The sequence below is a fragment of the Sphaeramia orbicularis genome, chromosome 12 (assembly GCF_902148855.1).
Source record: "Sphaeramia orbicularis chromosome 12, fSphaOr1.1, whole genome shotgun sequence".
NCBI lineage: Eukaryota > Metazoa > Chordata > Actinopteri > Kurtiformes > Apogonidae > Sphaeramia > Sphaeramia orbicularis.
Window position 1 is genome coordinate 46,376,817 of NC_043968.1, and position 27,517 is coordinate 46,404,333.

The 27,517-nt window shown below is 38.2% G+C and overlaps 1 protein-coding gene across 4 annotated transcripts in view; it reads left to right on the top strand.

Moving 5' to 3' along the window:
- flncb (filamin C, gamma b (actin binding protein 280)) overlaps nucleotides 1-23,367 on the top strand; it is a 68,188-nt gene extending 44,821 nt beyond the window's left edge. The window contains exons 24-49 of one of the 4 annotated variants that reach the window (XM_030149686.1): nucleotides 675-837; nucleotides 925-1,085; nucleotides 1,179-1,346; nucleotides 2,655-2,778; nucleotides 2,858-3,014; nucleotides 5,689-5,878; nucleotides 5,963-5,986; nucleotides 6,366-6,613; nucleotides 7,619-7,711; nucleotides 8,735-8,834; nucleotides 9,512-9,652; nucleotides 9,925-10,053; nucleotides 10,205-10,378; nucleotides 11,481-11,642; nucleotides 11,737-11,940; nucleotides 13,062-13,214; nucleotides 13,542-13,664; nucleotides 13,801-14,043; nucleotides 15,876-16,145; nucleotides 16,678-16,815; nucleotides 17,387-17,502; nucleotides 18,563-18,695; nucleotides 19,292-19,468; nucleotides 19,658-19,876; nucleotides 20,525-20,731; nucleotides 21,656-23,367. In XM_030149686.1, the coding sequence (XP_030005546.1) occupies nucleotides 675-837; nucleotides 925-1,085; nucleotides 1,179-1,346; nucleotides 2,655-2,778; nucleotides 2,858-3,014; nucleotides 5,689-5,878; nucleotides 5,963-5,986; nucleotides 6,366-6,613; nucleotides 7,619-7,711; nucleotides 8,735-8,834; nucleotides 9,512-9,652; nucleotides 9,925-10,053; nucleotides 10,205-10,378; nucleotides 11,481-11,642; nucleotides 11,737-11,940; nucleotides 13,062-13,214; nucleotides 13,542-13,664; nucleotides 13,801-14,043; nucleotides 15,876-16,145; nucleotides 16,678-16,815; nucleotides 17,387-17,502; nucleotides 18,563-18,695; nucleotides 19,292-19,468; nucleotides 19,658-19,876; nucleotides 20,525-20,731; nucleotides 21,656-21,843 (4,205 nt within the window). In that variant the 3' untranslated portion in view covers nucleotides 21,844-23,367. The remainder of the gene's footprint in view (nucleotides 1-674; nucleotides 838-924; nucleotides 1,086-1,178; nucleotides 1,347-2,654; nucleotides 2,779-2,857; nucleotides 3,015-5,688; nucleotides 5,879-5,962; nucleotides 5,987-6,365; nucleotides 6,614-7,618; nucleotides 7,712-8,734; nucleotides 8,835-9,511; nucleotides 9,653-9,924; nucleotides 10,054-10,204; nucleotides 10,379-11,480; nucleotides 11,643-11,736; nucleotides 11,941-13,061; nucleotides 13,215-13,541; nucleotides 13,665-13,800; nucleotides 14,044-15,875; nucleotides 16,146-16,677; nucleotides 16,816-17,386; nucleotides 17,503-18,562; nucleotides 18,696-19,291; nucleotides 19,469-19,657; nucleotides 19,877-20,524; nucleotides 20,732-21,655) is intronic. The other 3 variants (XM_030149688.1, XM_030149687.1, XM_030149689.1) reach the window with 3 other exon arrangements.
- The last annotated feature ends 4,150 nt before the right edge of the window (nucleotides 23,368-27,517 follow it).

The window sequence follows — 27,517 nt, forward strand, 5'->3', positions numbered from 1 at the left end:
AAGTTTGTCCGAGAGCATGACCAAAATAGGTAGAAATGTTTTACTGCCTGAGTTCCACAGTTTCTCTGATATATAGAAGAGCCTGAGTAATGGTCACTTTGTGTTGGAGTAGTAAAGAACCTGCAAAGACTCTTCCAGCCAAAGCACCTCCAAGAATTTGAGCTGGTGATCCTCCATTGAAAAGCACACTGCCTCAACCATACCTCACCTGATACCACTGTACTTGTCTCTATTTCCCAGTTATGCTTAATATAGGGCTGCCACATTTTGAAACATTGCTATGGAGTAAAGTATAACCCAAATATGTTCACAAGCTTTGATTATTTTTTTTAATAGTTTTTTTTATGGGTTTTACTTTTTCATGTTTTCAATGACTGATGCATATTCACCCTTTATATTTGTGTGTAAGACTATATGCAAACATGAATCTCAACTTTACCAAAGCTAATAGATTTGTGAATGTTTGTGTGACCATCCCATGAAGGATATACATTTATTGAAAGTCCTGAAGAGACAAACTTGCCTTGGAAAGTTTAATCCCAGATATTATGCTTTAAGTGCTACTGTGTTTTTAGCTGTATGTTTACAGTTGTGAATGGGATTTTGGAAACTCAAATGTACATGAATATTTCGAGACAGTTTTTAACTTTTCACTGCTGTTTACATCTTGGTAGGTTTACATCTGATTGAAGTACTGCTCGATGACGTCATGGTGCCTAAAAGTCCTTTCAGGGTGTCAGTGACTGAGGGTTGTGACCCCAGTCGAGTCCGTGCTTATGGTCCTGGTCTGGAGGAAGGACTGGTGAACAAACCAAACCGCTTCACTGTGGAGACCAGGTGATCTCATTGGATTTATTCACATAAGGTGACTGGAGGTTTTCTTTGTTTCTGTGTTACTTACTCGTTGTCTTGTCTCCACTTCAGGGGAGCTGGCACAGGAGGTCTGGGCCTCGCCATTGAGGGTCCATCAGAGGCAAAAATGTCATGCAAAGATAACAAAGATGGCAGCTGCAGCGTGGAGTACATTCCTTTCACTCCCGGAGAATATGATGTCAACATCACCTTTGGAGGACTGCCTATCCCAGGTGACAGATCTAAACCACTGGATCCACCATGTTTACAAAACTAGCTTTAAGTTTGGGTATAAAAGCAGGTTATTTTTCTCTTCATGGTTGCAGGGAGTCCATTTCGGGTTCCAGTGCGAGAACTGGTGGATCCAAGTAAGGTCAGGTGTTCAGGTCCTGGACTGGGAAATGGAGTCCGAGCACATGTCCCTCAGACATTCACTGTTGACAGCAGTAAGGCTGGGGTTGCCCCCTTGGAAGTACAGCTCTATGGACCAACAGGTAAGAGCAAATTTGTGATTGTTGCTGATAAAAATTAAATTGACTTGAACTTCACCCTGCTAATACGACTTTGGATTTATTATTATTTACATGTAAAAATCTTTGAAATAATTTTGTTCAACTAAAGATTCTGTCCCATACTTTCCCAAGCTTTTGCAATATTTTTAGACATAATGGTATTTGAGATTTAAGGTCATTTTTGTATAACATTTACTGGTGCGGGTTAGAGTTAATTTCAGTTCCAGAAGAATAATTTGTTGAGTGGCAGAAAATAGTATGAAAATATTTGGGTTTATTTTTACTGGACCAAACTGGAACTTATAGGGGAGCAGATGGCTTGGGATGAAGACGACACCTTAGTTGTACTCATTCAAGGCTGAACAGCCTCTAACATGCAGGACAGACTGAATAAAAAGGCCACTTCCAGGTTAGCTTAGATAGTATGATACAACCAGCTCTCTGTTTGAGGCAAAAGGAAGTATTTACTTTGATCTAACTAGAGTCTGACAATGTACAGCTGACTTTAAGTCTTAGGTCTGGGTCTCCTATTGATCAATAGTGTATACTGAACATCAAAAGAAATTTATCACATATTCTATGTGATGCCATTTCACACCATTTTATTAAATATGAAAACAAATTCTTTCTTGTTCTTAAAAAAACATTTAATTAACAAACAAAATACAACAAACAACAAAACAGTGGATATCCAGAGCATAATGTAAAATATGACAAAGGATAGTTCAACAAAGTTCACATTTAGCAACAAACAACATTCTTAATCCACAGCAAGTCAAAGATTGACCAAATGGTCCAGATCAATGTCCTCAGTACTGGGTATGTCCTCCCTGAACCCTAACACAGGCTGTGCACCTTTTGACCATTTGGTCAATCTTTGACTTGCTGTGGATTAAGAATGTTGCTTGTTGCTAAATGTGAACTTTGTTGAACTACCCTTTGTCATATTTTACATTATTCTCAGGATACTCATCCACTGTTTTGTTGTTTGTTATATTTTGTTTGTTAATTAAATGTTTTTTAAGAACAAGAAAGAATTTGTTTTCATATTTAATAAAATGGTGTGAAATGGCATCACATAGAATATGTGATAAGTTTCTTTTGATGTTCAGTTTATATTCGTTCAAGAAACAACTACACAAATCTTTTATTTACTTTGTGTATCTATGATCCATCAAAGTTTTTTTCCAAATACAGTTGTGACCAACCTCTAAGACTTTGAGAATTTGTTGTACTTTTAGCATTTTCCATTAACAGGTAGATGTTGAACTTGTTGCTGTTTCTCCTCAGGTGTGGCCGAGCCAGTCAGCATAACAGACAATGGTGATGGTACTCACACAGTCAACTACACCCCCACTAATGACGGCCCGTACACAGTTTGTGTGAAATATGCCGACCAGGAGGTCCCTCGCAGGTCAGAGTTGAGACTTTATCCAGTGGTCCTAATGTCAACAGTTGCTGTGGTTCTAAACTTTGTGTCCATGTCCTTTCAGCCCTTTTAAGATAAAGACACTTCCAGCTCATGATGCTAGTAAAGTTCGTGCAAGTGGTCCTGGTTTGAATGCGTCTGGGGTTCTGGCCAGTCTGCCTGTTGAGTTCACCATCGATGCCAGGGACGCCGGCGAGGGTCTGCTCACTGTCCAGATACTGGTTGGTCACAAATACAAGAAACAAACCAAGAGCATTGCATAGAATGAGAGACTCTAAACCAGAAGTCAGAATTTTCTAGATGTCTCCTGAAGTCTCTCACTAAAATAGACTCTGTGCCTAACTGTAGTCTGCTGGCTTCCAGTTTCTACCTCAGTGGTCATATAAGTTTCCAGGCTGTTATATATATATTCACTGTCAGGCCTGTGTTTAAAGATAGCCAGGGTCAATCATGAAACAACAACAAAAGGTTTGCAAATTAGAACAGCATTACGATTAGATGATGACAACACAAACTGAATATACAACTAGTACAAAATACTGAGTGGGTGAAAACTAAGTCTAAAAAAATGTCTACTAAAACACAAGGTAATTTCATGATACCCTGTTTTTGGGAAGTTGAAAATGTAACATGTAAACTTAAGGTGTTACATATCCTTGACTGTTGGCCAAACTGTAAATCAGAAGCTGTTAATTAGAAAGTTGTCTGAACCTACAGTATATGTTTTCTTGCCAAAACTATGTCAAATTTAGTCAAGTCACAAGCTTTGCGGACTCCACAACATAGTCTATTTTAGTACATAATTATAGAGATTTAATAGTGTAATTTGTAAGAGAGCATTGGAGGGAGACTTCTCATCTTCTGAGGGTTGAAACCTATGCCTACATTAGAACTATTTCAACTTGTGCAACCCTTAAAATGTTACCAAAGGCTAAACTCCATTCTAAATAAGAACTGTTGTGCCAGCTAGGCTTCACTGGAAGTTATACACACATAGCTGGTGCAACTCATATGAAGCTCTATCTTCTGCCCTCTGTCAGTCTGATTCTCTGAGCTGGCTCTGTGATACTGACTCTTTTAACCTCTGACGTGTCTCTACATGTCACTTCCTGTGCCACCCCTGTGGGGCGTATTGCTGTTGCTGTTGCTGCAGGGTCCGGATGGGTGCAGGCGCGAGGCCTCTGTGTTTGTGGAGGACTGGGGCAGGAGGGTGTGGGAGTCACATATAGTAAAGGGAACCATCCCCTTCCGTATTCTTAGGAAAGGCAGTGTAAGGCCTGTACTCCATCTCCCCTCACTCCTTCACCTTGTCTTATGTCTCTCCTCACCCCCCTACCTCCCCTCCTTTGTTCATCTGTTTACCTCCTCCATACCTAGAGCATTTATGGGTCTATGACAAAGACAGTATGACATGATAAAAACAAAGGCTGGAAGAAATTATGAATACACTTAAGTGTCACAATATGACTTTTTGGTTGTCCTCTATAGTTCCTTTTATGTTCCCATGACTGCTAGATAGCAATACTATAATCAGCCATTTCCATCTTCAGCTTCAGCATTAGCATAAAGTTTTAGAAGTAGTGTAAGAGTATTATTTTGTTAAAGTCTATGCCTATGGTGATGACAGGTTTTGGAAAATAAGTTGTTAAAAAGACATTATTATTTTCCATTTTGGTTGTTCAGTATGTAAGACGTATGTGTGCTTATATGAAGTTTGTGTTGGAGTCTATTTTATACTGGGAGCCAGTCCTTTGTTAATACTAGCAACTGTGACTTCCTTCCAAAGCTAATGCCTGTGTCATTTGCTTACATCCACAGTAACAACATGCACACTGAATGCTATGTAGATAAATCTTGCTCTTCTCAGTTGTTCAGTGTCTCTCTTCTCGTCCTCTCCTGCAGCAATGCTCAACACTAGCTACGTTAGCATGGAAATGGAGTTAGTTTATATTAATAAGCTAGCTGCTCAACACAGCAGACTCCATCACAAACATCATCTTAGCACCTGAGCATGAACAAATCTTGAAGTACAGCAAAAGTCGGCAAAAAAGCTTACATATAGTATTTTGTAATTCAGTCCCCCCTCCCCCCTCTGTGGTCTACATGTGGACTGACCTCCATTCAGTTTGGCTAATGTCCTAACAGGCACATGTGGTTTTTAGTTCTCCACTAACTGGAGTGCTTCGTAAACCTGCCTCCATCCATCCATCAACCTCTTCTCTGCTGCATCGTAGAAGTAGTTACTGTGTGGTTTTATGTTGAACAGATGAAACTGGACATGTGAGTGCCATATACATCACTGGTCTCACACAACCAGGATCAGTTTTATCAGTTTTATCATCCCTTTTTGCTGTGAAAGTATAATTTCTGTAATTCTGTATGAAAATGAGAGCTATTATGGGTTTTTCTTTATTTTTTAAACATTTATAAATTAGTCTTTTTCAAAAACTATTCTGAATAAGCTTTTAGCAGCTCCTGTTTGCACTGGACACATGATTCAGAGACAAAGATCACAGGATTTCTTCAAAAGTAGGATGAGTCTCAGGCTGGATGTGCTAGTGTAAACCAAGCTATTTTCCAATAACACTGTGTTTATAGACGTTTATTACTCATGGATATCAGCGATATCCATAGGGCATACGGATATATGGCATCATCAGACAGTGTTGACACTGTATCATGTCTGTGTGTTCACATTTGATGGAGTTATGACTTGTGTGGCATTTTTTAATCTCATGACTCATCTGTATCATGTTACACTCGAGTCCTGAGATTGTTTTAACAGAGGCTGGTGCATGCTGAGTTTTGGCAGCTGGTAGGTGATCACCGATAGGCATCTCACTGTCTGGCTGTTGACGTCACACACACCGCTCATTTATGTTGACATGTGTCCAGGACCCTGAGGGAAAACCGAAGAAAGCCAACATCCGGGACAACCGTGACGGCACGTATACAGTGTCATATGTCCCTGACATGACAGGACGCTACACCATTACCATCAAATACGGAGGAGACGAGATCCCATACTCACCGTACCGCATCCATGCCCTGCCCACTGGAGATGCCAGCAAATGTCTGGTTACAGGTAAGGCCCCGCCCACTATTCCTCTCTAAACCAATCAGATAGATTTACTTAAACCAAGATCAATTCTCTTTTGTTTTTCTACAGTGTCAATTGGAGGACATGGACCAGGTGAGTGTCTTTAACCTGTAATTATACAGAATGTTACAATACAATACAATACAATACAGTTATTCATTTAATAAAAATACTGCATCTAAAAATAATTTCACAATAATTAAATAGTTTTGTTTTTAACACACACACAATATGTTTGTATTTATATTTTTTAAGTAAAACAGCGAAACTGTTGTCCCCTACAGAGGACAAAATTGCTGGGTTTCTAAGAGGTTAATACTATACGCTTTCATGTTTGGTCATGGTAAAATCTATATATATTTCAGCTTTTAATTGATTTACCCCCTTAAACTAGGCCTACAGTGTTAGACACTATAGGAAAAAAGACCAAAAAAGGTAATTCAACGCCCTGATTTATAAATGTTGTCAACAGGATCAGGTATCGGCCCAACCATCCAGATCGGAGAGGAGACAGTCATCACTGTCGATGCAAAGGCTGCTGGGAAAGGGAAAGTGACCTGTAAGGTGTCGACACCTGATGGGGCAGAGCTGGATGTGGATGTGGTTGAAAACGCAGATGGGACATTCGACATTTACTACACAGCCCCAGAGCCTGGCAAATATGTAATCACCATCCGGTTTGGAGGGGAACATATTCCCAACAGCCCCTTCCATGTAGTGGTGAGTTCACTGACTGGAGTTTTTCAAATATGTGGAAATGCATTGATAATGGAACCAAAAAGTAATTGCTTGATGAAATCTGAATTAACAATGGGAAACATGAGTGACCACGATGACCTACAAGGTGAGGGTCACAGCTCTCTTTTATGAGAAACATGACCTTCTCTGACCTTATATTGCATAGCTAATTATCAGCCAGTACATTTTGTAGACAGCAATTGCATTTAACTCTGTATGTGCTATGTGTGTTCAACTGTATGTGCTTCTTGTGAGGAGTGTGTAATACAGTTGTTTTATCTAAAAAAATATATATATAAATGGTGAAAAAATCAATGTGTGTTAGTTCGCTAACGCATGTACTAAAATTGGAATGATATCAGTTTTGATCACATGACCTGACCGTTGCAGATTGTTGTGGTGTGTTGAGTAGGACCCAACCACAACATTAGGGGCCTGAAACAGGAACCCATGAAATAAGAATAATTCAAACACAAGCTAAAACATAATATTTAACTTATTTGGTGTGAATTTATTCTGAGATACTTACGCAGAGATGTTTTAAAAATAATGAAAAACCTAATGTTTGTGCATGTAGGTGCATGGATGGATTAGTGAGAGCCAAAGAACTGGGGTCTTCTGAACTTTATACATTATGACTGCTCTTAGTGCAGTACAGAGGTCAGCTTTCTAGATTGTATTCTGTCTAGTTGTCACTCTGACTATTTTGGATATAAACATGCTGAACCTCCACTACAACATTACTAACACAACATTTCTTCAGGTTTCACTGAAACTTGGACACTTCAGCATACTTGATTGTCAAGTTTTTAAATGTTTGTGTGTTTTTTTAGCCAGTGGCCATTTGAGGAACTGCAGGTTTAGGCACTTTACATTGGTTTCATTTTTCAACCTCGGAAGTTGCTGCTCAGTCTGGTCTCATAATCCATCTGTGTGCCAGTGTGTGTGTGTGTGTGTGTTTACAAAGCTGTATTTCCTCCCTGATAGGCCTGTGACACCATCCCAATAATAGAGGAACCATGTGACAAGCTTCAGTTACAGCAGCCCTACTCCCCCTATGTGGGCTTCACCCCTCCATGGGTACACAGTTATTATACACCCACTCTGTGTCATACAAACTGTCCTCATCCACCACATCACTGCAGCTTTTCACTGTCAACACCGCAACATTTACTGCGATAGATTTTCTGTGGCTCAGCATGAAGCCAGCATGTTTTATCTGCATGACCGTCCTGTCTGCTGCTGCAGGGCTGGTTTCACACCAGACCCACTTTAACTGTGACCAACTGCCCCAATTATGATACGTCTTCATTACTTATACAACATTTTGTAGCCTTTTTATATCTGAAGTTTGCATGTTTTCAAGACCAAAAGTTATCTATAGATATTTTCCTATAGATCAGGTTTGGAAATGATCCAGAACTAAACTCTGGGATTCAGTTGAGTTTGACAGTATCAATTCATGATACTTGTGACCATTTTTGGAAATTATGGAGACTTTTGGGAAACTTTTTGACATTTTTCTCAACTTGTAAAATGTTAATTAAATATCTTAATTAAAACTGTCACCCATGTACGGTGGGAGGCATGGATGTAGTAAACTTGCCTGAAATTTTTGAAATTTATGTGCACAGATTCTGTGTGGGCCTTTTTATGGCAGAACAGTATTCTATGTCAGATGATAGCTTTCTAGTAATATTATAAAAAAAAAACAAGCAGTGCTTTAAAATATGGAGTTATGAAATAATATAATAAATGGTCAAAGAATGCAGAAAGTTGAGGCAATCATTGACTGCAAAGGAAATTGTGTACAAATTTTACTGTATACTTGAACAAATAATCAAGCTCTGTATTTTTCAGAGTTCCTTCCATAATGATGTCAATATACTCAAATAAAAAGGTGGACACAATATGGTCCTCTTATTGTGTTGGTGTAAACCCCTCTGGGTTGTTGGATCAATGTACAGTCAGTGTTCTGTGCTGCCAGCCTCTGCTTCTCTGCTTTCCCGCTGTGATTCTCCTCCATCCTCCTCTTCTCTGGCCGATATCCCAGAGCTCCCAGTATGGTCACACTAATGCCCCTCCCCTCTGGCTCCGGTCTAGGCCACTGATGATCCCATCAGCCCCGCGGACGGAATGGAGCCCATGCTCCGCCCCTTCAGTCTGGTCATTCCCTTCACGGTGCAGAAGGGAGAGATTACAGGTCAGATTTGGCTTTTTATGGTTTGTTTTTGTGTTGCACACTGCTCTGAATTTAGACCAGATTTGTTAAGAATACACGGTCTGCATGGAATTGGAAATATCTAAGTTGTATAGCAGCATGTCATTAACTTTATAAGCATTTAGTTTTACCGTTGTCTTATTTGGCTTAAAATTTGACACTGAGCTCACGCTTTTTTTTTTTTTTTTACACAAAATGACAATAATGTGTTATTTCAGCTTTATCTGCTGCTAATTTCTAAATTGAATGGGTTCATTGTTAATATTGTACCATTTTATTTGTTTTGTTAATTTGCAGATCCAGATTACCAATAGAAATTATATGTTGTTTTTCTACTGATCAGTGATGATGTAGGACAATATCAAGTAGCAAACTTTATATTTACTACTAAAGTCATTAAAATAAACCCCACCTTTTTCAATTGTAATACTAGTAAGTAAAGTAAGGTTACAACTAAAGAATTCTGATTTATTCATTTGTCTATAAAATGTAAAAGGATAAAACACATCTTTATGATATTTGTTTTACATTTATAACTCAAACTCATGTATCAGATATGACACATAAAAGGCATCATGGTCATAGGATAAAATCTGTAAATGTTCTGATTTTTAATATGATTTCAAACTAATGACTATGTTTTTTGATGTGTTCTTCAGGTGAGGTGCGAATGCCCTCTGGTCGAACTGCCTGCCCGTTCATCACAGATAACAAGGATGGTACTGTCACTGTAAAATACTCCCCAACTGAAAGAGGCCTACATGAGATGGACATCAAATATGATGGCAACCACATCCCAGGTAAACCCATAACATTATTTACAGTATATATTTTTACTTTTAATCAGAAAAACAAGGATTCATTTGCATCAGATATCTTTTGAAACAAATAGTAAATAAGCATCATCAAGGCAAAATCTGGTACAATGTATCAAATGGTAATATTTATGTTTAAAATTGTACATGGTCCCTTATAAATAAAGTAAATTAAAAAAAGAGTTTGGCTTAAAAATAAACCAACACTCACAATCATTTCTGCTTTTAATAAATTTCATGTGTTTTGTTTATTACAGGAAGTCCACTCCAGTTCTATGTGGATGCCATTAACAGTGGTCATGTGACGGCTTATGGTCCAGGTCTGAGCCATGGCATGGTGAACAGACCGGCGACATTTACGATTGTTACCAAAGATGCTGGAGAAGGTAGTTACCTTAACACACACCTTAACCAATTTGTAAAAACATGTAGCTAAAGAATATACATCAAGAGGAAAAAACTAAACGCAGTGAAAATAAAAATATAAATACACTGTAAAAGTATGGTACAATGTCTTTTTATATTTCTTGCCTGTAGGTGGTCTGTCTCTAGCAGTTGAAGGTCCGTCTAAAGCAGAAATCAGCTGTAAGGACAACAAAGACGGGACATGCACTGTGTCCTACCTTCCTACTGCACCTGGAGACTACAACATTATTGTCAAGTTTGATGACAAACACATAGCTGGCAGCCCATTTACTGCTAAGATCACAGGTACTGATGCTAATACGTAGTTACTGAAATGTTGTTACCTCCGCCAAAGAGGTTATCTTTTTGCTGGCATTGGTTTGTCTGTCTGTCCGTGTGCAAGATAACTCAAAAAGTTATGGATGGATTTGGATGAAAATTTCAGGAAATGTTGATATTGGCACAAGGAGCAAATGATTAAATTTTGGTGGTGATTTGGGGGGGGGGCACTGATCTGCCTTGGCGGAGGTCTGCGCTCTCAGAGTACTTTTCTAATTTATTTTGTTTTTGTTGATATACTAAGAGCTTGACTGAAAGAAGGGACATTTTCTATACTAAAATCATATTATTTTTGGAAAAATTATTTCTCAATCTTCCCTGCTAAAGGTGTCAGTGGTCTCTTATAACTGGAGGAGTTCTCCAAGTTTAATTTCTTGGGCCTTTTTGCTTTATAAATACTGCTACATGTATATGTACATGTACATGTGGCAGACTGTATGCATGTGTAAGAATTTATTTTACTCTTAGGTGCCGCTATCTTTATGTGAAACAAAATCTTAACTAATTACTGGAATTCCCTTAATTTTTCTTTAGTTATGTCTAATCTGGAAGGTCTTTCATTCATATTATAAAGGATCATGTTTATGTTGTGCAGATATTAACAGCTTGAGCTGGTCATTTGTTATGACCCCGCCCACCTGAAGGGGAGGCAAGGGGTATTGTTTTGGTTCGGTTTGTTTGTTTGTTAAAACTTTGGTAGCAAAATTATTGGTTGAGTTCATACCAAATTGGGTTTATAGCTTGCCAGTGACCCAGAATAGATGTCATTACATTTTGGAGAAAGTGGGTCAAAGATCAAATTTTTTATGAATTTTTCAAATCTGTTTTTCCCCCATTTACTTACAATGGTTGAAATTTCACATCTATAAAAACATCAATTTTGTTTCAATTTACTTCAAACTTGGCAAATATATAGAGACAGTTGATATGAAGACATCAGCACATGCATAGACATGATGACATCAGCTGGATCAATGCCAAAATAAGCTACAATACGTGCGAGGGGTGGGGTTTGTTGTGGCTGGCACCACTTGTTTCAGATTGTTTTGATTCTTCTTGTTTTCTTCAGGAGACGACTCCATGAGGATGTCACAGCTTAATGTCGGTACAGCAACAGATGTGTCCTTAAAGATCATGGAGACAGACTTGAGCAGTTTGACTACGAGCATCCGAGCACCATCTGGTAACGAGGAGCCCTGTCTGCTGAAGAGGCTGCCCAACAGACACATCGGTCAGTTTTTAAGGTTGAGCAGAGAGAGCTCAAGCAGCTTCTTTTTTTGGTAAAATGCAAACATTTTTTCTGATCATGTCCCTGCTGTCTGCAGGCATCTCATTCACACCAAAGGAAGTAGGCGAGCATGTGGTAAGCGTGAAGAAAAATGGCAAACATGTGACCAACAGCCCATTCAAAATCATGGTGGGCCAGTCAGAGATTGGAGATGCCAGTAAGGTGAAGGTGTACGGTCAGGGGCTGGTGGAGGGACACACTCTGGAGGTGGCAGAGTTTATTGTCGACACCAGGAACGCAGGTAAGATTTCTTTGCTCATTCCAACTGTACAAGCATGACACTGTGTTTATGAAACAGTTGAATGAAAAATGTGACTTAGAAAATTCCATTCAAGTTTCAAGCTTTATGTAGTATTTGTATTAGTTCAAGATTTCACTGAAGATGTAACTGGCAATGGTGCAGTAATTCCATCAGTTATGTTGCTAAATTTGCATGTTTTGCATGTTGTTGCAGTAGGGGCAGAATGTAATCAAATACATTTACTAAAATACTGTATTTAAGTGCAATTTTATCTTGTGCTTCTTTACATTTTATGCAATGTACCACTTGCCTCTACAACTACTTTTACTTCTTTATATTTATTTGACGTTTAAAGTTTTGTTTTTTTTCTTTACATAAAAGAGATATGATTACCATATACTATATAAACTATACAAAGGTCCTAAAACTGGCTTCATCATGAGAAATTACGTTAAAACTCTTGATGAATTTTTTAGTGAAGAAAAAAACAGATCATAATGTTATCTTATATACATATATTAACTTAAAAGGAGGCATTTTACACATTCAATACTTTTTGTTTTGTATTTTTGATGCTTTAAAAATAAATTCATTTGAATTTGGGAGTTTTATTTGTATAGTATTTTGACCTTGTAATGTTTCTACCTTGTAATGTTTTTAGTTGAGTAAAGAATCTAAGTCTCTAAAAATTATATCAGAATCTCAAGATGCCTCTTTATACAGTAGTTGCTTTTCCATTGGACATCTGATATACCATTTGCGCTACGCCCGAAAAATCACCTCTTGCCTGCACAAAAACTTTTAATCGAAAAATAAGACTTTTGGCGAAATTGTCGTTTTTCCATTCTGTAAATTTTTATGTGCAAGTTTTATTTGCGCAATTTGAGGGTAAATGGAAAAGCGACTACTGTTTTACCTTATTTAACAACTTAAAGAACTCCTTAGCCTTTTAAGTTTAAAGTTCATAAAAGTAAACAAGATCTTTCATGCCACTTCAGAGGACTGAAATTTAACATTTAAAGACTTTTTTTTGGTTTAAATATAAGTTTTTGTTTAAGATATGAAGCGTATATTTTTTTTTGCATTTGACCCGCATTTAAGTCCCCATGACTGGCTTTCAGGATATGGTGGATTGGGTTTGTCCATTGAGGGTCCCAGTAAAGTGGACATTAACTGTGAGGATGTGGAGGACGGGACATGTAAGGTCACCTACTGTCCCACTGAGCCTGGAAACTACATCATCAACATCAAGTTTGCTGACCAGCACGTCCCAGGTAAAAACAAACAGAAGTAGATAAAAAATATGTTGGACAAATGATAAATTGAATATGATATGAATGAAATTAAACAAAATTTGGGAAATGTGAAACTGAAATGTACTTATAACGTAAAGAAGAAGAGAAAGAAGAAAAGAAGTAGAAAATAAAGAGAAGTGGAAATAAGTGGAAAAAAGAATACAGCAGAAAATAACTTATTTAAGACTTATTCCCAGCTGTTCTCCATTAGTTAATCATTACTATTTATCTGACTGTTGATAATTGTTTTATTATCATCTTACTGATTGACCTATACACTAATTCTCAAAATGTTGAACCCAACAGGAAGTCCGTTCACGGTGAAGGTTTTCGGAGAGGGTCGGATGAAGGAGAGCATCACCAGGAGGCGCCAGGCTCCGTCCATCGCCACCGTGGGCAGCACATGTGACCTTAACCTCAAAATCCCAGGTGAGATGTGATATCACATCTTTTCCTCCTTCTGTGCCTGTCTTCTCTGCTTCTTCCATTTCCCAGAATGCACTTCAGCCCCTCTCTTATTCCCCCTCTTCCTCCTTGGCTGCTCCTCTTCCTCCTCCACTTGTAGGAAACTGGTTTCAGATGGTTTCAGCCCAGGAGCGTCTGACTCGGACGTTCACTCGCAGCAGTCACACGTACACTCGCACCGAGCGGACTGAGATCAGTAAAACCCGCGGAGGTGAGACCAAGAGGGAGGTCCGGGTAGAGGAGAGCACGCAGGTGGGCGGCGACCCGTTCAGGGACGTGTTTGGAGACTTCCTGGGCCGCGATGGTCTGAGTGGATTCAGTGGCAGACCGCCGCTGCAGGACGGTGTGTGTGTGTGGACGAGTGTGTGTTCTGTTGAAACTAAACTGTACTGATACTGATCTGTGTTATACGTTCATGTATCAGCAAACATCCAAGTTGCAGAGGTAATCAGCAGCTTTCTAAAAACATAATCAACTAGTGATTTTTAGAACAGTTTTTGATGTTCTGGCACTGTTTTCAGAAACTTCAATCAACCTCTGAATGAAAAGGTATTTGGAAAAGGGAAAACTGTGTGTTTGTATAGTAACAGTATTGTTTCCTGGTAGTGAAAGATCCAGTTTTATATCTTTTTTATCAAACTTTTTTTTTTTTTTTATCAAACATTTTTTTTTTCATCCAGAACATCAAAAGTAGAGCTGGACTTTTATCACTTAGATTATTGTGGTATTAAATATGAAGATTTGTTGATATATTATGGTATTAATGTTTATATTTTGTATTTTCCCTGTCTATTAAATATAATGAATGTGCCACACGTTCCTGGGCTCAGGCAAATTATAGCTAGCTGTTTTCTAGCATGTAATAAAATTATCACATTAAATGCAGATGTATCAATAGTAGAGAAAAATGAATAGTTAGAACTCATTGATTTTGTAGCATATTGGAAATACCATAAGAAAACCAAGCATATTTCAAGAATAGATCTATTCAGAGCTTAGCAAAACTAGGTGTAAACTGACTAATTTAGATGTAATCTTAGTTTATTGAATTAAAATGAATTTTAATCAATTGAAATCAATTAACTTGAGAGGCTAAATAAAAATATACATTATTACATACACATTGGGCCATGGTTAAGTGTAAAAAACGTATAGTTCAGTTGCTCTGTATTCTTTAACAAAATGTTACATTGCTTGCTAGCTGGATCAAATTAATCACTTCAGGTACTCCATTCAACAGGGAACTGGATTATTTTGATCAGTGCAACTGAAAAAAGGCAGTCGTCTTCATAGTTAAAAGTCCTCAAGTGTAAGTTTAAAGTTAAAACTGGACGTTCAAATTTGGTGGTGTTTTAGAGAAGACAGAGTCAGTTTAAAAATCAAAATAAAGATTTTTCCATTCATAACATTTTAAATGAACTGATGTTTACCTCTGTGACTGAAAACCATGAATCAAACAAACTTGTAGTGTCTGAGTGATGAACAAAGTGCAGTGCAGCTAACAGGACTCTGCATGGAAATGTCTAATCTGGGTTTTCTGTGACATGTGTTTAATCTGCATGAGAATTTAACCAGACCTGTGTGTGAACACTTAACAAAGAGAGCAGGAATAAATCCCACCTGAACCACAGGTGAAGTAATATGGTCTAAACTTAAATTTATTCAGATTTAGGACAGGAGTGGAATGCTTATTAATAATGGATCGATACATTTGATCAATTCCTTTATGGTACTTTCTTCCTCCTGTGCTTGGATTTGTGGATATATGTTATTGGTTAGATGTGAATTCTCTGATATCTCACTTTTTCTCCCTCTTTTTTTTACATAAAATTTTTGTCTTTTGTTACATGTAGCAGAAACTTTTTAATTGCTGAAATCCTAATTTTTAAAACTCAAACCATAAAAGGCACCAAGTTTCTGTTTAAAACTGGTGGTCAATCTCAAAGTAAACATCTGTAGCTTTATATTTTCTTCTGAAGTCAGTGGGAGACAAATCAGCATGGACATTTAAATATCAAGTGAAGTTTGTCTTGTACTGTGAACTAATGAGCTCTCTAAATGTTCTCTAAAAGTTTGATGACTCCTAGTTGAATGCCCTGTAAACCCATAGTAACTCTGCTCACTAACAGTTTGATCCATGTCCCCCCTCCTCCTCTGAATGGTTCGTCTCCTCAGGTGAGGCAGGGAACCAAGACATGACAGCTCAGGTGACGAGTCCTGGGGGTAAGACGGAGGATGCAGAGATCATCAGAGGAGAGGACAGTACCTACAGCGTCCGCTTCATCCCCCAGGAGATGGGTCCTCACACGGTCAATGTCAAATACCGAGGTCAGCATGTCCCAGGAAGCCCCTTCCAGTTCACCGTGGGGCCGCTGGGAGAGGGAGGGGCTCACAAGGTCCGAGCAGGAGGGACTGGCCTGGACCGAGGAGTGGCAGGGATCCCAGGTGGGCCACAAAAACCTTTTACCCCTTCATCTTTCTTTCCCCTCGACCTTCTCTCTTTACCTACAATGGTGTATTAGCTTCAATTTGTGTTAAAAAAGATCCTATGAGATTAAAAGAAAAAAAGGTGATGTAGTTGTGTGGTAGATTCCACTTCTGTATAACATTACAATTATCTGATACATTCTCCTCCACATCTAGAATTTATCACTCTATACATTATCTCCCCTAGTTTCCTTCCATTTTTTCTAATAAATCTGACACTTCAATCACAGCATTTTTCTAACCTACAGTGACCCTGATATGCTGTCACACTTCCTTTATTGTTTTTTCTTACTTTTCCTTCTCCACTACATACACACTGTCCAAGTATTAAATTGACTGACTACCTCATAATGTTCTAGCAGAAAAATAGTGATTTTTTTTTTGTATTTTAATAGATTTATTCACACTTATTCAGTGACTTGCTGGCTTTGTAAATATCAGTAGCTCTGCAGTGAAGGTGTGATTAATGCTTCTGTTTGTTGTTCTGCAGCTGAGTTCAGTATCTGGACCCGAGAGGCTGGAGCTGGAGGTCTGTCCATCGCTGTGGAGGGACCCAGCAAGGCCGAGATCACCTTTGAGGACCGCAAGGACGGATCCTGTGGAGTTTCCTATGTGGTTCAAGAACCTGGTGAGACTACCACTGACTCTAGATCAGTTTAGATTACTGATTCACTCATAGATAGATAGACAGACAGACAGACAGACAGACAGACAGACAGACAGATAGACAGACAGACAGACAGATAGATAGATAGACAGACAGACAGACAGACAGACAGACAGACAGACAGACAGATAGATAGATAGATAGATAGATAGATAGATAGATAGATAGATAGATAGATAGATAGATAGATAGATAGATAGATAGATAGATAGATAGATAATTAATATAGAGGGTGCTCATCATTGTCCACAATGGAGACCAGTTTCTTAAGAGTCCTCCTCTCCACCACGGTCTCAAGATAGTCCAGCCTCAGACCGATTACAGAGCCACCCTTCTTGATGATTCTATCAAGTCTGTTGGTGTCGCTGGTTCTGATGCTGCTCCCCCTTATAGTCAGTCAAAATGATCTGAACACACAGACATGTAAGCAGTAATATGACTGTAAATAAATAAAACCCACATATACTTATGCAACACCCAACATTCTTTGTAACAACTACAAAAACCTTTCCTTGTCTTTTCTAACCTCAAGGTGATTATGAAGTTTCTATAAAATTCAATGATGAGCACATCCCGGACTCTCCCTTCATTGTTCCCATCGCCACATTGTCAGATGATGCTCGTCGTCTGACCATTACCAGCCTTCAGGTGAGAAAACATCACCTGAGTGTGTGTGGAGTCCACAATGTGTGCAGAGCAGTTTCATGAAGCCTCTCACTATGTTAAATTATAAGATTTAGGGGGATTCATGAGAATCTAACTTCAGGAACACTATGTAATGTCCATGTTTTCATTGGTGATTTTTTTTTTTATCTTAGTATGTGAGTAAAGGGAATAGCTTGCCATGTTTGTTCTTCTTTCTTCAGCTTAATCAGTGTTGTATAAAGTACTGGAAAGTCACACTTGAGTAGAAGTACAGGTAAAGCCAACCAAGAAATTACTTTGGTAGAAGTTCAAGTCATCAACTGAAATACTATTCAAGCTAAAGTCTATAAGTATCTAGTATTTACTGTACTTAAGTACATCAAGTAGTCTAGGATTAAATGTACTCAAATAATGAAAACAAAAATACAAGTAAATATTAATAACAACCAAAGGCAGTCAGAATTTGGAATATTACACTGCGGCTCACATCAGGGCCGAGGGTAAAAAGTGCAGAATAATCACTGACTTTAAAAAGGGACTAGTGTTTTTTGCATCCGCGTAGGGGAACTGAGGAGGGTGTTTACTCGGTTGTAATCTGTAACTTCACCACTACACCTTGTGACATGTTACTGACTGTATTAAAGGCGACAGTCTCATCAACTATCAAAAAATTTCTTATGGGCAGATATGACTGAGAGCTTATGATGGAGTGTTTCCCATGTTAATAATATATCAATGTCTTCAACCAAGCGGTTTAAAAGTTTTCAGTATTCTCATCCTGAACTATAAATATTTATAGTCATATGTATTCATCTTTTTACTGCCACTAGTTTTAGTCCCCATGACTTTATTCGCTGCTGAACAGTGCTCCAAAAAATACTTCCTTAAAAAAAAACATACAAAAATAAAATCACAATGAGACTATTTATTTTGTTTTTTCTCTGCTTTTATATGGCTTGTGGTGTGAAAAAGTTCAAATTAACCTATTTTTTTCTCCCAAATTTTTTCAGATTTCCTCGTGAAATCACTGCTTTCTCTGAACTTTATTTCTGTTTTGCATCAGGAGATGGGTTTGAAAGTGGGGCAGGAGGCTTCCTTTGCTGTGCAGTTGAATGGAGCCAGGGGACTGGTTGATGCCAAAGTCCATACTCCATCAGGAGCCATAGAGGAGTGTTACATCACAGAGCTGGATAGTGGTAAGAATAAGTGTTACTAGCAAGTACCTTTAGGTGTTTAAGGAGCTCTTTCATTTAAAGCAGAAATAGCAGCTTCATTAACAGATCTGAAAAAGAAAGAGGGTGACTACTTCATCTGGAATGCCACAAGGCTCAAGTCTGGGCCCACTACCTAACAATATGCTATGAGTTCGACTAAATCACTTGTATGCATCTGTTCTGACATATGTCAGATGGTAAATCCTCAAGGAACACACTCAATAGCTCATTTCTTTTTGAATCAAAATTATTTGACAATGACAGCACACTTATTTATTACTTTATGTATTTATATGATTCCTCTTCATTTCTTTAGCCTCGAAAGTAATAAATATATAAATATACTGTGTATATATATATATATATATATATATATATATATATATATATATATATATATATATATATATATATTATTGCCTTCATACAGCATTTAGATATACCATGATCTGGATGACAAAGAATCTTCACAGAAAGACAGAACTGACATTATTAAACAGTTACAACCTGTCCTCACTGTTCAGATCTCATGAAAATTATCCAAATCATTCAATAGCTCTTAAACTTTTTGTGTGCAGATCAGCATGCAATCAGGTTTGTCCCGAGGGAGAATGGAGTTCATTCTATTGATGTTCGTTTCAACGGCAGCCACGTCCCTGGTAGCCCCTTTAAGATCCGAGTGGGAGAACCAGGACAGGTCGGAGATCCTGGAATGGTGTCTGCCTTTGGACCGGGTTTGGAGGGAGGATCCACAGGTACACGGCTATTAGCCTGCACTTACAGAAAATATCCTGAGTAAATTAACACATTCGCCTTTAATCTAAATCAGGGCGATCTTGTTGATTTACTTAAAGTTGTCATTTTTAATATTTCCATTTTCTGTAGGGTTCACTGGTTTCTAAAATTCTGTAGCATCTGTTGATTGTTTTGTTTTGTTCTTTTAGGTGTGGCATCAGAGTTTATTGTAAACACCTGTAACGCCGGGTCAGGAGCTCTGTCTGTGACCATTGATGGACCATCCAAAGTCAAAATGGACTGTCAAGAGTGTTCTGAGGGCTACAAGGTCTTCTATACACCTATGGCTCCAGGGAACTACCTGATCTCCATCAAATATGGAGGACCCCAGCACATTGTAGGCAGCCCATTCAAGGCCAAAGTCTCAGGTGGGTCAAGAAAATCCAGGACAGAATGTGATCTTATAGTTATTAAAGTCAGGGCTGGATACAAGTTTTCCATGAGTTTCTGTCCACTTATGGTAGGATGTCTTGAAAAAAGTGGGAAGCACAATACATTCTAATTCCCTTTTATAGTATTTTACAACAGTCTCTCAGCCTTCAATCAAGTTATGTTTTCATAGCATCCAACAAACCATAAAAATGAAGTTTTATTTATTAAATTCAACTAGTCCTCCAGTATTATACACAGAGATCTTAAGAGCTGTCTTTACTTTAAATAAATGCTATATACTGATTTCTCTTTTCTGAAGATGACACTGTGTTTAGCCCTTTTTGTCTTGAGAATGTGATCCTTTAGTAATTTGTTAGAACAAGGTGAGACAGACTCATCAACATTCTTATGCTTCAGTAAATCTAGTCAATTACAGTGTCAGCATTCAGAACAGGTAGACACACTTCGGCCTGAACACTGGCTCTGCTCATTTAGACTATACTGATCTACTGTTTCAAGGTACTAAATACCACAACCAATAAAAATATATTATACATTTTGTTTTGCTGTTGCTGTTGTTGTCAGGTTGCTGCTCTTTGGTGACAACCAACTAAGTTAGCTGATGTTCCTGCATTTCTTTTCAGGACCTCGTCTGTCTGGAGGCCACAGTCTGCATGAGACTTCATCTGTTCTTGTGGAAACTGTCACCAAGTCATCATCAGTGGGCGGGGCCTTTGCCTCTTTGCCCAAATTCTCCTCAGATGCAAGTAAAGTCATCTCCAGGGGAGCTGGCCTTTCAAAAGCCTTTGTGGGTCAGAAGAACACATTCACGGTGGACTGCAGCAAAGCAGGTGAGAAACGACACAACGAAACAAAGAAGGATGAGAAATTGTTTAACAAGTTGGTATCATGGCCATGCAAGCTTTGAAACTGTTTACACATCTTGCTTGCAATACCTTCCCTCATTCTATCATTTATTATCTTGCTATCTTGCTACTGAACGGTGATGATGTTTATTAATAATAATGCTATATTTGCATTTACATTTACATTTATGCATTTGGCAGATGCTTTTTTCCAAAGCGACTTAAAGGGGAAAACCAATCAAATCAATCAGTCAATCAAATTTTATTTATATAGTGCCAAATCACAACAAAGTTATCTCATGACACTTTACATATAGAGTTGGTCAGAACCAGACTTAAAGCCAATTTACAGAAACCCAACAGAATCCTCCAGGAGCAAACACTTGTGACTGGTGACAGTGGCGAGGAAAAACTTCCTTTTAACAGCAGAAACCTCGAGCAGACCCAGACTCCTGGAGGATGGCCATCTGCCTTGACCAGTTGGGGTTAAAGAGAGAGAGTAAAGGAGGAGAAAAAGAGAGAGCAATAGAGATAGAGATAGATTAGGGGAGAACGGGGGAAGTTGGGGGGACACACATGGATGCAGTTGAGGATAAGTGGGTGATAACAATGAAGGCAGGAGAGAGGCAGGACCACAGCAGCAGGTCAGAGATGATCTGGGAAAATCTGTGATAATCCTGGGAAAACTTTATTAATATATTTAAAATGGAATGTCTGAAAGTGCTAGGACAGGAGGTGCTCTCAGAAGAGCTGGGTCTTCAGGAGCTTCTTGAAGATAGGCAGGGACGCCTCTGTTCTGGTAGTGCTGTGTATTTGATGTCTTATATCACAACAGGGTCAAATACTTGTTTAAAGGTCAGATAATTGTAGCGTTTAGTACTTTTTCACTGAAATATTGAATATTTGCAGGTACCAACATGCTGATGGTTGGTGTGCACGGGCCGAAGACACCATGTGAGGAAGTTTATGTTAAACACATGGGCAACAGGATGTACAATGTCACCTACACCGTCAAAGAACAGGGCAGCTATATCCTCATTGTCAAATGGGGGGATGAGAACGTCCCTGGCAGTCCTTTCCATGTCACTGTCCCTTAAGACTGAACTGCTGCAGCTCCTCATCTCTGATATAATGAAGACACAAAGAGTTTTCACTTCCTGTTCAAGGAGACAGTTTTCAGAATTGGTGCCAAATTTCCTCCCCGAGTTGTGCTCTTTCTTGTGACTTGCTGATAATTGCTGTGTATATACTACCACAGCTTCAGTTACAGAGAGTGCACAGTGATTGTTTCTTTGGTGGTTTCTCTATTTGATGCAGAAGCGCTGACGTGAACTGACATGAACTGACATGGTATTTATTCATTTCAACACAGCCCACATTGCCAGATCTTAAGCTACCAGATTGATGCTCTGTTGGAGCCCAGTCACACCAGCATTCCTATCATGGGCAGAAATCAATTAATTTCAATAGAGCAGCAATTTGTGGATGACAAAGCAAATGCAGGTGGTGCTTTAATAAGCTAGTTCACTACGCTGACAAATTGTGAACCATCATGACATTGCTGACCTTTGAGTTAATAAAGACAGAGAGTCCCAAAGTGAGGCACAGTACTTGTGTGAAGGAGATACTAGCATGTTCCAAACAAGTCAGTATTTTATTAACACTAGTACCTGTCCCACAAGTATCTTTTCACACAAGGTGGAATCTTGTTGGCATAAATAATTATCTTCTTTTAACAAAACCTAATATCTTGTTTTCCAGAAGTAGCAGATGTTTCAAAGTTACTCTATTTTTTGTAAAAGATACTGCCTTGTTTACACAGGTTTAATGTTGGTCACATATGATAGTGTCTTGTTACAAGAGTTACCACCTTTTCCTGAGAGACAGAGTTTTATTTTCATGTGATACTTTTATTTTTATGAGTTATTATTGTGTTTACTCAAGTTGGCATCTTGTGTGAAAAAGATACTAACTTTGATGACCACTACAGAAGCAACTGACTACAAGGGTTATTAAAGAAGACTTTTTAATGAACAGGAACTCTGACAATCAGTCATTTGAACAAAACAGATCTTTGTACAATCACCTGGTCTTTTGATCTTTCTAAGAAGTTTATTAAAATAAGCCAATTATTCATGTGTTTTATATTTTCTCAAACAGACACTGTGGTAAAAACCTGTGTTTAAACTAATGATCAGGACAGTAAGTGCTGTGACTACACATAAAAATCTGTTCACCTTTGATTTTATTTATTCTCAAACCTTTTTTTCTTTGTATTTTCTTTGACAGAAAATGGTCTTATTGTTGAGATAGAGCAGTGTTAATCTCTGAATCACTGAATTATCTGCTCAGATGAAGACAGATGTGACAATTTTGATTTTTTTTAACTACATGAAGGAAGTGCGGTGAAGGAATCAGTTTATTTTGTGAATGTTAAAAAATGGCAGTTGTTGCAATGAAACAATATTAGAGTGACATTTTATAGTGATTTTGTATGTATCAAAATCGATGAATGAAATAAATAAACTGTTTGATATGTTAACTTTCTGTCTGGCAAGATTGTGCAGGCATAATAAAGGTTTATTTGCTAACTTGCCACAAAGAATCATGATCTCTGGTTCCTTTTTAAGACATTTCCATAAAAATGAAATGTATTTATTTGGACCCAAACACTCACTGGTGTGAAGATCCTCTTGAAATTGTACAGGTCTTGTACACACCGACTGATGATGAAGAAATGAAACTAAAGTACAAAATATTGTCTATTCAGTTCTGCATCAAACTTCACATATTCAGAAGAGTCCTGGTCTGAACATACTCATAGTACCACCACGTCATACTTTACTTTCTCTGCCTAGATAGTTCGCCAGACCTTTCTGAAATCCAGTCGGGAAAGCCTGAACACATTCATGATGGGACATCTAAAGTATGTGCTTTCATTTACATTTTCTTTCACAACTCACCATGAAACAGGGAGTTTTTCAGGAGCTAACAATACTTAAAAATTCTTGAAATGTGGTGCACCTGTCAGAAGACTATTTTTTTTTTTCTCTGACATCAATTTTAGGATGTGGAAAAATGGCTCAGTAGCACCTCATAATGCCTCTGATCACTTCCTTAAGCCATTCTTAGAGCCTCACTCACTTGACCTATAAGCATAATATCATTAAAATACACATATTTCATCCTCATTAGAACATTCTATCATTTATATTATAAATATATAATCAATATCCATTAAAAATATATTTAATATCCTAAGACACAACAAAACATTTCATTTCATAGCTTTAGATTACATAGAAATAAATAAGTTAATAATGTATGCAAAACTATAGAAAATCAAAATTATTGCATCATGCTGGTTTCACCCAAGAAGATTATATCAAAAAAAAAAAAAAAAAAAGAAGCACAAACTCTTACCCACGTTTACCCACCTGGGTCTCAGGAAGATGTAGAGTACATCATATATATTATTACATGCCCATATTTTCTACATATGATTCCCTGACATTCAGTTAGACATGTTATTGTGCTGTTGCCCATAAAGTTGGAATCATTTTGTTTTCAGACTCATTCCTCTTTTTATTCCCATTTATACACATCAGTTATCACCTTTGACTAGGTGCAATGATTACAGTTACACTTAATCTATCAAAAATAAATCACATGATCACAATTGTTTCATGACAAGAGGTAAAAAATACTTTATTCTAACTTAATGGGCAACAGTGTAGATTTGTGATAAACATACTACAGGTGAAGTTACTTACTGGCTCATGATGTAATTTTCATGTATTAATCTTTCAGGTTCTGTTATGCAATACATTCAATGTTAATTAAAATACTAATCTGCAAAGGGAATCTCTGAATGTCTTTCCACAGATGCAATATGCTTAACCCTACAAAACCTGACCGATTTAAAACGTTTATCTTTTGTAGATTAAATGTTTGAGGCTGTCCCAGTGGTATCAGTCACCCTTTCATATGGTGAATCTGTGTGAAAATATGAATAGAAAAATAGAAAATATGAAAAGAGCGAGCCCAGAAACGGGATAGCGCAAAATGTGTTAAATGGACGCATTTTGCGTTGCGCTGTGGGACTCCGGCAGGGCTGCCCTTTGTTACCGGTTCTGTTCATAGTTTTTATGGACAGAATTTCTAGGCGCAGCCAGGGCCCGGAGGGGGTCCGGTTTGGGGACAGATAATATAATATAATATAATATAATATAATATAATATAATATAATATAATATAATATAATATAATATAATATTCATTCATTTTATCTTCACTAGGGTCTTGGGAGCCTATCGAAGGCAGGGTACAGCCTGAACATGTCACCAGTTCGTCGCAGGACTGACATAGACACAAACAGTCACTCTCACATTCACAAACTCCACACAGATAGGTCCCAACCCCATCGACTGATGTTGGAATCAAACCCAGGACCTTCTTGCTATGAGGCACAAGTCCTATCCACTACACCACTGTGTCGCCCATGATATAATATCTTCTAATATAGAGAAACGACCACAGAGCTTCAGTCTATAGACCTAAAAACCACCAACCAGGCCAGAAATCTGGGTGTAGTGATGGACTCAGACCTAAATTTTGAAAAACACATCAAGGCAGTCACAAAATCAGCCTACGATCACCTTAAGAACATCTCAAGGATAAAAGATCTGATGTCTCAGCAGGACCTGGAAAAACTAGTCCATGCATTCATCTTCAGTCGGCTTGATTATTGTAACAGTGTCTTCACGGGTCGACCTAAAAAAACTCATTAGACAACTGCAGCTCATTCAGAACTCTGCTGCTAGAGTCCTCACCAAGACCAGAAAAGCGGACCACATTAGTCCAACTCTGAGGTCCTTCCACTGGCTGCCTGTCCTTTAGAGGATAGACTTTACAGTTCTCTTGCTGGTCTATAAAGCTCTGAATGGTTCAGGACCAAAATACATCACTGATCTCCTGACCCAGTATGACCCCACCAGACCCCTCAGGTCATCTGGATCTGGTCTGTTGTCAGTTCCCAGAGTCAGAACCAGACATGGAGAAGCTGTGTTCAGCTTCTATGCTCCACATGTCTGGAACAAACTCCCAGAAAGCTTCAGATCAGCTGAAACACTCAGTTTATTTAAATCCAGGTTAAAGACCCACCTGCTCTCAGCTGCATTTGAATAGAGTTTGTATTCAGAAGTTCAGATCTCCACTGTTCCTTTTAAGCTTAAAGTTTTTATCTGTTTTATCTGCTTATGTATTTTATCTGTTTGTCTATTTTATCGATTTATCTGATGTTTTTTTTGTTGTTTTTTTTTGGAGGGGGTTGTTTGTTTGTTTATTTTTTGTTTGCTTGTTTTTCTCATGCCTATACTTTTTATTGCTACCCTGCTGTAATGCTTTTAATGTTTAATGTAAAGCACTTTGAGTTGTTTTGTACATGAAACATGCTATATAAATAAACCTGCCTTGCCTTGCCTTGCCTTGCATATCATATCATATCACATGATATAATATATAATTTTGTATACCATTTTGTCCCATTGTGTAAGGATGAAGCCAGCATCAGTCGGTCACAAATAAATGAATGTTCAAATAAATCCAACAGGAGGATATGGGCAGTATTTCTGAGTTCTGAGTTTGATTTCCAGTTGAACCAGTACCTTTCTGTGATGCAGGTTCCCTCTGTGTCCTTCATTGTCCTGTTATCAAAAACATGTATGCAAGGTTAATTCTACTGTCAGTGACTTTGACCCAGGCACTGGTTTAGATCTGGAGCTGGTCCCTAGGCGTCTGCAGTAACACTGCTCCTCGTGTGTGTAGTAGAATGGATGAAATGGTTGAGGTTCCCTGTGGAGATGACAAAGGTGAACTTTTCCTTTACACACACAATCCACACAGAAAGACCCCAGCCAGTTGGCACCGTGGTTTGACCCCAGGACCTTCTTGCATATTATATATGACACACAATTCACAATAATCTAAGAAATGTAACATAAATTGCGCATGTCTTTGTTTTTAAAATAATGAGGTCTTCCTTTCCCAAATGTAGGGCCAGGTCATGGAGCTGTTTGTACCGGGTCATCAAACACATGAGAATAATATATGCAGGGCCATTTCAAGATATCTGGGGGCCCTTGGCAAGAAAGTAAAGTGAGGCCCCTAATACGCGAAGATGTGGTGGTCGAAGTGAACCAAAAGAAGAAAACCAAAGAAGACCACCAAAGATCACCAAAGAAGAAAAATAAAATCCAGATGTGATGTCCTGTTTTCTGGTACATTTAATGAGTCATGAATTACTATGTATTACGCAACAGAGTATCCACCAGAGTGTAGTAAAGGACACAGTGTCTTCAATTAGGCATTGTTCATGGGAATGACACAAATTGTCACTATCAACTGGCACTGACAGAAATTTAAGCAAAGCGCCTAAAAATGAAAAAAAAAAAAAAAAAAAAAAAAAAAAAGAAGGCATTTGGTGAGTAGGCTTACTTTTGTCTTTATTCTAGAAGTATATGATTAAAGTGTGGAGGATTTGATAGTAACTTTGCAGGAGAAGAACTTCACTTCCCATAATGCACCAAAATGTAACGTCAGACCTCATCGGCAAAACTACCTGAGCACATGGTGCAAAGTGTTGTGATGTGTTGATGGGCAAGTGTGGGAAATATAGATAATTACAGAGTTTAAAATGTAGGATTGTGATTACAAGGTTCACAGACATGGTTCACAGAAACCGCCATTCATTTTTTTGATGTTGTATTTGAA